This window comes from Petromyzon marinus, chromosome 2, assembly GCF_048934315.1.
Source record: "Petromyzon marinus isolate PM22_M1 ecotype Great Lakes invasive population chromosome 2, UKy_Petmar_22M1.pri1.0, whole genome shotgun sequence".
In the NCBI taxonomy this organism is placed as follows: domain Eukaryota; kingdom Metazoa; phylum Chordata; class Hyperoartia; order Petromyzontiformes; family Petromyzontidae; genus Petromyzon; species Petromyzon marinus.
Genome location: NC_133668.1, coordinates 21652316 through 21664529, shown reverse-complemented (window position 1 = coordinate 21664529; position 12214 = coordinate 21652316). Strand labels below are relative to the sequence as shown.

At 42.4% G+C, this 12214-nt stretch overlaps 1 protein-coding gene across 2 annotated transcripts in view; it reads left to right on the top strand.

The window, feature by feature from the left end:
• The window catches only part of LOC116945086 (tumor necrosis factor receptor superfamily member 16-like), a 44731-nt gene extending 33338 nt beyond the window's left edge, over window positions 1–11393 (top strand). For both annotated transcript variants that reach the window (XM_032959195.2, XM_032959202.2), the window contains exons 5-6: window positions 2676–2821; window positions 5146–11393. In XM_032959195.2, the coding sequence (XP_032815086.1) occupies window positions 2676–2821; window positions 5146–5471 (472 nt within the window). In that variant the 3' untranslated portion in view covers window positions 5472–11393. The remainder of the gene's footprint in view (window positions 1–2675; window positions 2822–5145) is intronic.
• The last annotated feature ends 821 nt before the right edge of the window (window positions 11394–12214 follow it).

Here is a 12214-nt window from a genome sequence, read left to right as displayed (position 1 = left end):
AATGGAGGCAGGATTAGTGGATCGTGTGTTGAGGTCATGAACACGATGCACCCACACTTTGCATGGGCAGTGAAGTGGTAGCAGTGGAATAAGTTAACCTGTGAGCGTGGGGCATCCTCTGGTTACTACAGACACGTGTTAATCTTTATATTGTGCACGGTGCTTGCACGCATGTGTACATGCATATGTGCATGCAGTTAGATAATTGCGTGAGATCACTCGCACGCAATTTGATTTAATGTTTTCATAAGTGTGCATTTGGCAATGGCCAGCAGTTTATTTCAAGTTTATTGCACTTGAGCAACTCTTGCTGTGGGTGGCATCATCATGTGTTTGTGCTTTACGCACTGCCTATTATTATTTACGAAAAAATATCATTCATGAAAGATCTTTTGTTGAAATTTCATGCCAGCCATTCTGCCAAAGCAAACATAATGCAGATGTTCTAAGAAAATAGAATTGCAGCATGCTGAAGTGCATTCTGCGATCCTTCTTGGTTAGCGGACACTGCAATTTTAATGAGAACAGCAAGACAATACTTGGATGCAGTTATGTTGTTCGTGCTCCACAGTAGTAGCACGTGCTATGTTTCACCTTTCTGAGCCGAGTCACCTTTGTCCCATGCATCTCACAACGTAAAAACGCACACAGCAATCGTCAAAAAACAATCATATACAGGGACACACGAATCCTAGGGTAACATTACGGGTGGGGAAATTTTCAGGATAAGGGGGCAGTCCATAAATGACGTCATGCACCTAGGGGGTGGGGGGGGGGGGGCAGACATTTGTGACGATGTGTGACGAGGGGGGGGTTTGAGAAATGTGACGTCACATCAAAATGCGCAACTTTAAATAAATATAGACAACACGTTCTACTTAATTAAATACATATTTTTAATACATGTTTTCTCCTACATCAGAGTGCAGCGCCACATTAAATACGCACTACAATGACAATAGTTTAAAGCGATTTGAAGCATGTTTTATTTGGGGGGCGGGAGGGGGGGCAGAGCTTGGTGACATCATATTTGAGGGGGGGTCTGACTTTTTGTGACGCCGTGTGACGAAGAGGGGGGGGTCAAAAATCGTCCAAAACAGTGTGACGTCATTTATGGACGGCCCACATTAATTAATTACCCATTTTGAGGGGCACTTTTGTAAGATTTTGCATAGATTTAATGTGATAACTTTACTTTTTAAAAGCTGATCAAAGACCTTATCAATCACCCAGGTAGTGATTTCCCATATCTTATCATCTGTCTATTGGATGAAAGCCTCCCCACGCTGTCGCATGCCTGCAATGCCACAATCTATCTCGCTCCTACACATGAATGGATCTCATTGTTCACGTGCAAAAGGTGCTGTCCCCGAGTATCGATGAGAGGTTATTTGAAACATTTTCAGCGGTAGCTCAGAGATGTCCGCTTCCATAGACCAGTCTCTAATCGTCATCCTCTCTCTCTCACCTGCCATTCCATCACTGGGTTTGTTCATTGTCCATTGGCAATCATCCTATCTAGCAAAGTTACCTGCCCAAGCCCACTTTCCTTTCTTAACAATTTCCCATCCAGGTTGAAAGTGTTCATGCATAAGCTTTGTCCGTCCGTCTGCCTCTAATGACATCTACCACTGAGCCACATTGTCCCCTGGCCAATATAAATCTCTTATAACGCAATTGCAATAACGTTGCATTGACGAGTTCGTTCCTTTAGTTACGTAGCTATTCAAATAATTAACCAGTTTTCACATCTGAGGTGCAATGTTAGTGACACATAATCTTCCTAGTTGTGCTGGCTGATAATTAAATGACGGTTTATTTTAACAACATTAATTCAATTTCCATCGTATTTCCTTTAGAAATATCACAGAATATAAAATAAATGAATAAATAAAAAAAACCTCGTAATGGTCATGGGACCTTTGTAAATCATATATATAACTCAGTTTGATTTTCAACTATTTTGATTTGGATGAAGAGAGAAAAACACAAGACACAACCCAGAAACACATGAGAAAGCATCACGTGCGTTTGTTTCCTTCTTGATGCACTCGCACACACTTGGTATCCGTACAGAGAAAATAATATTGTATGTCAGGAAAAAAACTAATTGGAATGGGTTTGCTGACACTCAATTCCCACACGCTTTAAAAGGGCCCAACATAAATGCAGTTCACCTGGCTCGGTTGGGGTGCAAGGCTGGTACCAATCTGCAAACTCTAATGTCTGACAGCTGTGCGGTCGCCCATGCCAGGAATTTTGGATAGGGAAGGGTCGAGGGAGTAAGGATGAAGGGCTCTTTGAAGGAGCCAATGTAATGTACTTCTTTCCCCGATATAGGCTTCCATTAGGAGGGGCTATGGGAGGACTACTGAGCAGATATATGGGTGGCTTAGGACCTGCCTGTGGTATAAACATGCCCTTCCCCGAACTCCTGATGGCATTCTCCAGTGGCGTTCAGCTACCCTGCATTTAGACTGGTTGATGCAAATCTGGTCAGGGATATCACCGCAGCATTCTCAGACTAATTTTAATCCCCCTCTATAGCAACTGAATTTCGGGCAAACGTTCACAAACATTGAGTTTTGGGATCAGAAAAGATCATTGGGTAATTTCAGCCACACCACGAGGGCACCCGTTTGCCTCTGGAACTGCCACCGGCGTTTGTTTGGCAGGTGGCACAGCTGCAAGAACGTTCAGGGCAGCAAAGCGCGCGGCGAGTACAGCCAGGCGGCCGACGGGGAGAAGCAGCATCAAGACAGCGGTGTGTTTGTCGACGTGCAGAACGCACAGGAGCAGCGGCAGCCTCAATCTGCAGCAGGTGAAGCAGGAGTTCGTCCGATTGCTCGACGCACTTCATCCCATCCACATTCAGTTGCGCGTATCCATCGGATGTGAGCTGTTGTGATTAAGGACAGGTGTGTTTATTATGCTTTAAAATATATATTTATGTGTCAATTATGTGCTATGTGTATTTAGCAGACATTAAAAAACCCACAACACTCCTTGATTGGAACATTACATAAACTCACCATCATGTTGTGGAGCATTATGGGCAAATTAATAACTAAATAAATGGATCTCCATTCTGTATCTCCAGATGTATTGATTTTTTGTTGACCAGGGTCCAGTGGCTCAGACAGAGTGATTTTGCTCATACCATTTGGCAACCCTGCCAGTATTTGTTTAAAAAGCCTGCTTCTTCTGATGAAACCCAAAAGGTTGAAACCGGCCAAGAATGTTTTAATTCAAACGAATGCTGCTCGATAATAATGCACTGTAAAGTCTTTGCAACCAATAGAAAATAGACACGCTTTATATTCCTGTGCAGGTATGGAATAGCGGTTGCTTGATATATGCGATTAGAGTCGTTTTATCCATTGATCTGCTTAAATCGGGTGATGCAATTATCCCATTTTAATACTGCGTGTGAATAATGCATTCAGATCACCGAATTTAACACTGCACCGCATTTCAGGTTGCTCGGGCAGTGTGTGACATCACGTCTCCACACTTTTGTGCGTCGCGTTCAGCATGTTCCACAGGATTGTGCTGTGCAAACAGATCGATGCCTTGCCTTCATGCAGTTTATCAATTTAATCAGTTCAGGCTACATTTCCATCTGTTGTGATACTGCAGCAATGCTATGCTCGTTATCGCACGAAGTTACGCGAAGGGTATTCGTGTTGTACAAAATTCCCCGTAGCTATTTGGCATCTAATATGTGGCAATACGCTCTCTGCATGAGAGCTTGCTGAAGCAAGTGTGAATTGTTTGTCACGTGTCCGCGGTGCGTTCGAAGCGATCGGACATCGGGATGCAATCAGTTGCACCTGGAAATGATTGAGTCAACAGGAAATGGCGTGGAGTAAGCGTTTGTCAAAACAGACACTGCCGATAACAAACGTTAGTCGAAGATACGCACCTCATTAAAACATTACGCTAATTTGACTTGCACGTTGGCTAAAAGGGGCTTTTGTTTGCAGGGTCACCGACTAAAGAGGCATTCGTTGGTGTTTAGCAACCATGTGTTAGCACTTACTAAACATGAGCTTGTACTCAATAATCAGTTCCCATGTGCTACTAACGATTCAGTGTTGAATTTCGATTTAAAGCTTTCGTGACTGCAGGGATTCATATTCTTGGTTCTTTCGGTAAAGTCACGTAGAAGGGAAATAATAAAATAATAAAAAGAAAACAATAAAATTCTCACGACGTTTCGATGGCAACACAAGCAATCATCATCGGGTGTGAAACACCACAGCACCATCAGGTGAAAACACCTGATGATGATTGCTTGTGTTGCAATCGAAACGTCGTGAGAATTGTTTAATTTGTATTATTTTATTATTTCCCTTCGAAGGGACTTTACCGAAAGAACCAAGAACATGATTCAGTCTTGCTCTTTTGAACATTAGGGATGCTACTGTGGTGTGACGTTTCGCACAATGGACTTGCAATTTAAATGTCGTCGGTTCAATATCCCGGCACAGTAATTGAACAATGTCCACGTATCTCACATCCCCGTTCCTCTGTCCACCCAGCAGTATAAATGGGTAAACCGCAGTTAGTTGATCCCCACTTTACAGGCCATTGGGTACAGTGTGGGTACCTCCAAAGATGTATGTTGAACTTCATCCGCACCATACGTAGCCAACCGTGCTAATCAGAGGTGCAGGGGATGGACAACAAACTAAACACCGAAAGCAGCTCTTAAGAAATTAGTTTTCAATCTTGATTTAATATCGGAAGAGCGTTCCAGATGGCCGCAGAAGTGCACATGAAAGCACGCGATGCGGTGACCATCGCCGCTCAATGGCCAGCCAAAAGCCACTGCGAGGATGAGCGGAGTTCTCGTGATGGTTCATGCTCCTTGACGGGTTCAGCAGGGTGTTGTGGTTCATTTGTGGCAAGCACTTTGTGTGTAACGAGTGCCACCTTATAATGTATTCCCTATCATGTAATGCCTGGCAAGAGTGCAAGAATAGGAACAACATCCTCTATAGCGGGGCTCTCTAAAGCTCCCTTCTGTCAGCAGTGACGTGATGAAGCTATCACAGGGCGGCACCTTCGCCATTTTACACAGTGGCCTGCGTGGGGACATGCTGACGACCTCTACCACCATGCCCCATTCGGCTCTGCCAGGCAACGCGGCGGCAGGCACGAAGTGGCTGTACGACGCGCTGCCCCCCCACAAGCAGGAGGAGGTGGAGAGGCTGCTCCTGGGGGCGTCCGGCACCGGCGCCGACGATGCCACCGACTGGAAGGCTCTGGCGGCCGCGCTGGGCTACGCCGAGGCCGAGATTGCGGCGCTGTCCGAGGGCGAGCGACCGGCGCACGCGCTCCTCGCCGCGTGGTCTTCCCGCGAGGGAGCCAGCGAGGAGCTGCTGCTGGACGCGCTGGGGCGCCTGCAGCGCAGCGACGTCGTGGCCACGCTCCGCGCCGAGGCCAGCGCCGTGTCTGTCGTGTGAGGATGGGGTTTTGGGGGAGGCCATTCGTTTCCGGTCCCGATCCCACCTCCCCGTCCCCGTCCCGCTTTCCCGGCCGCCTCGTAGGTGGCACCCAAGGAGGGAGGTGGGGTGGAGGCTGGAGCGGCGCCGTACGGCTTCGGGGGGAAATCGTCGGCGAGATTTGTCGACCCAAGACGAGAGCCTTCGGGGCGTGGTGTGGCCACAGCTGGACTCATGCCCCCAATTGTGTGGTTGCTCCCCTACACAGCCCTGCAGTGATCACGTCAAGCTTTGCCCCCCCCCCCCTACCCTCCGCCACCAGGCCAATCACCAGAGATGCGTGCATTTAACGTCGCGTCTTTGCTTGAAGGAAACTTTTGTCTTCTGAGTGCGGTTGAAACCGATTTCGTTTGCTACATTCTCGAATCTCAGCCTCTGTTTCAAAGAGAGGGAGAGAAAAATAGTTAAAGAAAAAAAAGTTCCTAATACGTCACTGTTTCATCATCTACTGTAACCTTTCTCTCCTGCATTGAGATTATATCTTGTTCCCTATTTGTTTTTTTGTTTTCATGCTCCCAAATGTATGTTGAACTTCGTTCGCACCCTGTGTAGCCAGCTGTGCTAATCGGAGGTGCGAAATGACACCCTTTAGATACATAATGGCCAATGTAGCTTCACGCAAATATTCGTTGTAAATCTGTGAGGATGATTATGAGATAAATGAGGTGAAATGCAAGTGTTCCCTTAGGCTGCACATACCCTATATCTCATTAAGTCGTGTTAATGAATTCACATTGCATAGAAGGGATAACAGTGCTATGCATTTGTAAATACAATTCCCACAAATTTAGGGAATACAAACTTTCAATTTTAGACAGTTGCCAGGCTTGGGGTTAAAGTCTCAACTCCACGGCAAGTGTCACTGTCAAAGAATTATAAAATAAATAAACAAATGTAACCCCCATCCTAACCCTCACCTGTTATTAACCCAGTAATTGCTTATTAATTACTCAGAACTAGCATAGTTGCCCTTGATCTCCGAATGTTAATTGTTAACCAGAAAACGCCACACACATCTGTGTAAATGTCTGCTCACTCTTAATGCAGCCAAATACATCTGCTTACTATTAAGTCAACTATTTTTTCTCTGTTTTTGTAGTTAGAAAAATAATTAAAAAATCCTAAATTATCGTTTTGTATATTTACCCTTCTTCAACAATGCATGGGAAAATGGCGTAAGTTTCTTGTGATATGTCAGTTTAAAGCTAAAAACTAAGTGATCAGGCAATCTTTTTTTTAAAATAACAATTACATGACCAATCAATGAGAACTGCAGAAATTGTGCCGTTTGAGTGGTTCTCTGTGCATGTTAATGGGAAAGGGTGTCCGCATGATGAGGGTTGAACATTTATCGGGTGGCCACGACCTGCGAGATCACTTGGAGGCTCTAGAGCCCATTGCATTACTGACATCCGCGTCGCACGCTCGACACGCCGTCTTGTCCGCATTATTGCGCTGCATTCTGGCCCAACGATGCTACCTTAAATGTCGACGAACAAATGTCAATCGCCGCATTCATTTGCTATTTTTTTATGCTTCTGCTGGAAAACGCAAACAAAACGGCTTAACGTGTGTTGGGCGTTGTATCCGTGCTTTCGCATGCGCGCGTTGTATGTACATTTGTACGCAAAACAACTTACATTATCAACGTTTTTTAAGAAATGTAAATTCCAAAATGCTGTTTATACTCAGCTATTTTTTTCTGAAATTGAATAGTTCCAAATGGCGTGTGTGTGTGTGTGTGAAGGTTCATAGTGAATGTTATGTGTGAAGAGGCTCTGGGCTTTCTCCCTATTTCATGGCTGATGAGGATGAAATGACAATTGAATGCTGCATTATATATGGGGAAAGAGAATCATCAATAGGCGCTTATTTGTCACGATTCATGGATTTCAGAAAACAAATATGCTTCCGCGTATTATCCCTCTGAATTCCATAGGTGCAATTAAGATGACAACACATTAATTGTACACGGAGTAATTGTCCGTAGTATCGATGCAAACATTTATTAGATCATACATTCAGGTTTAATTGGAGATAGTACAGTAATAGGGAAAACATACTGTACTGTCGTAATGTTAACACGTGCAATATACAACATACGTGCTTCAGAAAAAACATGTATTTCAACCAGCCAACAATTACCAAACTCAATCCGAGGCTCTCCTTTTATGCTATGGAAGGTAAACAGGAATCGTTCCAGATTTTTTTTTATTTATTAACGTAAGTACAACCCACTGTGTTTTGCGAAACCACACTTTGAAAATTGTTCGACTATGTGTATATGTTTCGATTTAAAGCTTTCGTGACTGCAATGATTCATCTTCTTTGGTTCTTTCGGTAAAGTCACGTAGAATGAGAATAAAATAATGAATTGATAAAATAAAATAACACAATAATATTCTCACAGTGAGAAATAAAATAACACAATAATATTCTCACAGTGAGAATATTATTGTGTTATTTTATTTTATCAATTCATTATTTTATTCTCATTCTATGTGTATATGCTTTAGCAGTCACGACCATCGGCACTGCTTGTGAGCTTTGGGCCATTGCATTTAACGATTTTGTATCAGTACCCACAACCAACCATACCACAGGGATGCAACCACACTCCGTATCGCTGTAATCACAGTTCTAAAAGGTATCAAATTATAATGCTGCTTGTGTTATTTACTTCAGTGGCATGGCAAGGGGAGCATACGCATGTCCATTACTGGGTTAGGATATTGGATATGAAAAAAAATGAACATCATGCATTAGCACTGCATCCGGCTATGTCTCATTATAAGCCAGGTGATTCAGTGTAGCATGTATATCATTATGTATTTCTTGATTGCAGTATATAGCTTCTATGACTTGCGAAATAGAAAGAAGGGCCATGATCATCAGATATTGTGTTTTGGATAATCTTCACACAGTCTACCTTAATATTGTATCTAAATGTGTTTATACACCTTAGCCAGCTTCACACTATTAATACTCTCATGTATTTACATCTGTATTACAAGTAAAACAGTATATGACATTACACCACCAAATTTCTTCAACTTCAAAATGCACGAATCTAATTTTAGCGGCGTCCACACGAAAGAAGTTAACCATTGCAGACAATGGGTTATCAAATGTGGCATCTGTGCTGGAGAACGTTGGACATGTTTAGTTCTAGATTTGAAGTTTTCGTGACTGCAATGATCCATGCTCTTTGGTTCTTTCGGGAAAAGTCACGTTGGTAAAAAAAAGTAAAGTTAATCAAATCACGACGTTTCGGAAGCAACACAAGCCACCGTCATCAGGTGGGACAGTCACAGCAAGAAGTCATTTGCGTGTAGTGGACGACTACAGCAAATTACTACTACAGCAAATGACGTATTGCTGTGACTGTCCCACCTGATGACGGAGGCTTGCGTTGCTTCCGAAACATCGTGATTTGATTAACTTCATTTTTTTTTACCTACGTGACTTTTCCCGATAAGAACCAAAGAGTACGCGTTTTGTTGTCCAATGCATTTGAATGTTGACATTAGATATTGAGCTCAACCTTCAGTAACATCCATCAGTGGTGGGGAGCATGTGTCCAGCGCAGGCCCCTACTCGCGTGGCTCCCATCTGGTCACCCGATAATAATTCCCCCGGCACTAAAGTAACCGGAGAATGATCCAATTATAGATACCCATCAAAAATGATAGCGAGGCATTATGGAGATTTTTTTTTTTTATTTCAGACAGGCATGTATATGTGCTTTCTTGAGCAGGGGGACCTTGCGGGCGCTGCAGGATTTCAGTCCTTCACGGCATAGTGTGTTACCAATTGTTTTATTGGTGACTATGGTTCCAGCTGCCTTGAGATCATTGACAAGATCCTCCCGTGTAGTTCTGGGCTGATTCCTCACCGTTCTCATGATTATTGCAACTCCACGAGGTGAGATCTTGCATGGAGCCCCATGCCAAGGGAGATTGACAGTTCTTTTGTGTTTCTTCCATTTGCGAATAATCGCACCAACTGTTGTCACCTTCTCACCAAGCTGCTTGGCAATGGTCTTGTAGCCCATTCCAGCCTTGTGTAGGTCTACAATCTTGTCCCTGACATCCTTGGAGAGCTCTTTGGTCTTGGCCATGGTGGAGAGTTTGGAATCTGATTGATTGATTGCTTCTGTGGACAGGTGTCTTTTATACAGGTAACAAGCTGAGATTAGGAGCACTCCCTTTAAGAGTGTGCACCTAATCTCAGCTCGTTACCTGTATAAAAGACACCTGGGAGCCAGAAATCTTTCTGATTGAGAGGGGGTCAAATACTTATTTCCCTCATTAAAATGCAAATCAATTTATAACATTTTTAACATGCGTTTTTTCTAGATTTTCTCGTTGTTATTCTGTCTCTCACTGTTCAAATAAACCTACCATTAAAATTATAGACTGATCATTTCTTTGTCAGTGGGCAAACGTACAAAATCAGCAGGGGATCAAATACTTGTTTTCCTCACTGTACGTTGTTTTCTCTTCGTGGGCATGGTTTTGCAGTGTGTGACAATGCGCCATTGCACATTGTCGTAGATCACAACGGCTGTTTGGGTGTCGAATGTAACATTCAATAGCCCAGTTACGTCGTTCGTGGGAGTTGGGGAGATGGGGAGATGGCAAAAGGCAACAGAGAAAGTCAAGTGACCAGAGAGACAGGAACTGCGATTCCCATGGCAGATGTTTCATTAATCTAAAAGTGAAACAATAAAAGTTCAAGCTTTAATTCGTGATGGCAATTGCTCCCTATGTTTCACGTGAATTATTGCTGTGTTCGTGTCAAGTACATTTATTTTATAGAAATGCATGCTGGAGAAGAGCTTGGGTACTTCTGAAAAATAAGAATAGCTGAAATAAAGTTGTGTGTACCCAAATCAACAACAGCTGTTACAATGAACTTGTCCTTACCCGCTTGTTTATACGTAACATGTATATAATAGAATGTAACTTTGGTTACGTTTGTGTGCATTGAGATGCCTTTGATATAACCTATTTTTGTTTTTGCCAAAGGTAAGCGATGTCATATCGCAGATTATACTTCACTGCGGCGGTATAATTGCTGTATTAATGAAAGATTTGGCACGGTGGTTAAAACAAAACAATTTTGAAAGGATGTTATGATCAATTCAACGAGATTATAATTGCGGGCGTATGCAGAAATAGCAACAGATGCGTGGATGCATTGACTTTTTTTTCCAACGTTCGAGACCTTCATTGCACGTGTGAGAGGATCAAGATCAGTGACCGAGGTGTGGCACGGCAAATATTTAATTCCGTTCATGTTGAAATGTAATTTGAGAGCAAAATTAATTAATCTAATGATGATAATTAGGCACTTGAGGAATGTTGCTCCAGGTTCCATATGACAGTGTGATGACGCCGTTAAACTCCCATTGGAAATCTGATAATAAAGTGATTAGCCAACAGCGTTCTAATTTCAGTAAAATGCTTGGGAACATTGCACTCTGCGACACTTTTGTGAATATTGTTGGATAGATCCTTTGTAAAAAAAAAAGTGTGACATACGTGTGCATGATCATATACGGTACTCTAAACGTCCTGCTTTCCTCGGCCTATGTTTGTTTCTATATTCGTAAAACGTTGGTCTAAATTTGTATGTAATTCCCAAAATTATTGGCAATGTCTGAATTGATGGCATAGTAGTGATAAAGTGTTTGCCTCTTGGCATAGTCGCGTGTTGTTTCCAAGATATTCCGGTGTAGAAATCGGTGTTTTCCTAAATCATCCATCATGCACAACGCTGCTGGTAAATGGAAACGGTGTTATAATGTATTGCTCCAAACAGCTCACAGCTGTTTCATTTCACCGTCTTTATCATAATAAAAAAACGTATTCAAGCACACGCTTGAAAAGTTTGTGTATTCACTGTTTTACCTGTAGCTGTCTTTCAACTCACATTGCTCCAGAAACTTGAAACTCTCCCGTAGGACAGAGACAGAAGATTATATGAAGGTTGTCAATTCCAGGAATTATAGTTCAGAGAAAAGTAAGGCAAGGTCAAAAATTATCCCAAGTCTCTCATTTGAAAAAAAAAACATACGTTGCATGCTGCTGGTAAACATGTTGCACAATGATTTATTTTTATTGAATATATAATACTTCTAATTTAAAAACATTGGCTGATACATAATAATTTACGAAGCACAGCTTGTTTTGTTTGCGATGTCTGGTCAATATTTTAGTACTTTTGTATCAGTAAAGTCATATCTGAGTGTATGAGAGCCACTGAAGCTATGCACTTTTAAATCTAAATTGAAACTAATTTCTTCCGAAATGCCTTTTGTGTTTAGTTTGTTGTCCTTCTCCCACACCTCCTAGCACGGTTGGCTACACACAGTGCAAAGAAGTTCAACATACATGCATTTGAGTGTTCTCATATATCAATTATCCTTATGCAGTTTATACTCTTTATTTGGGAATTGAATTTTAATTCTGATTTTAAAATGTTAATCCCAATTTTTATTCTGAACATTGTCAAGAAATTACATCACACAATTCAACACATTTGTAAAACTGAAATTTTGACGCACGTGCAATCCACGTGCAATTATCAACTCTATTTCTAAAGACCTTCTGCTGTGGGAATTCTCATTGGCAGGTATTCAAGGTGGCCTTGGAGGCTGCTAGCAAAATTACACTAAGCACTCCAAATGAGATTTCTAT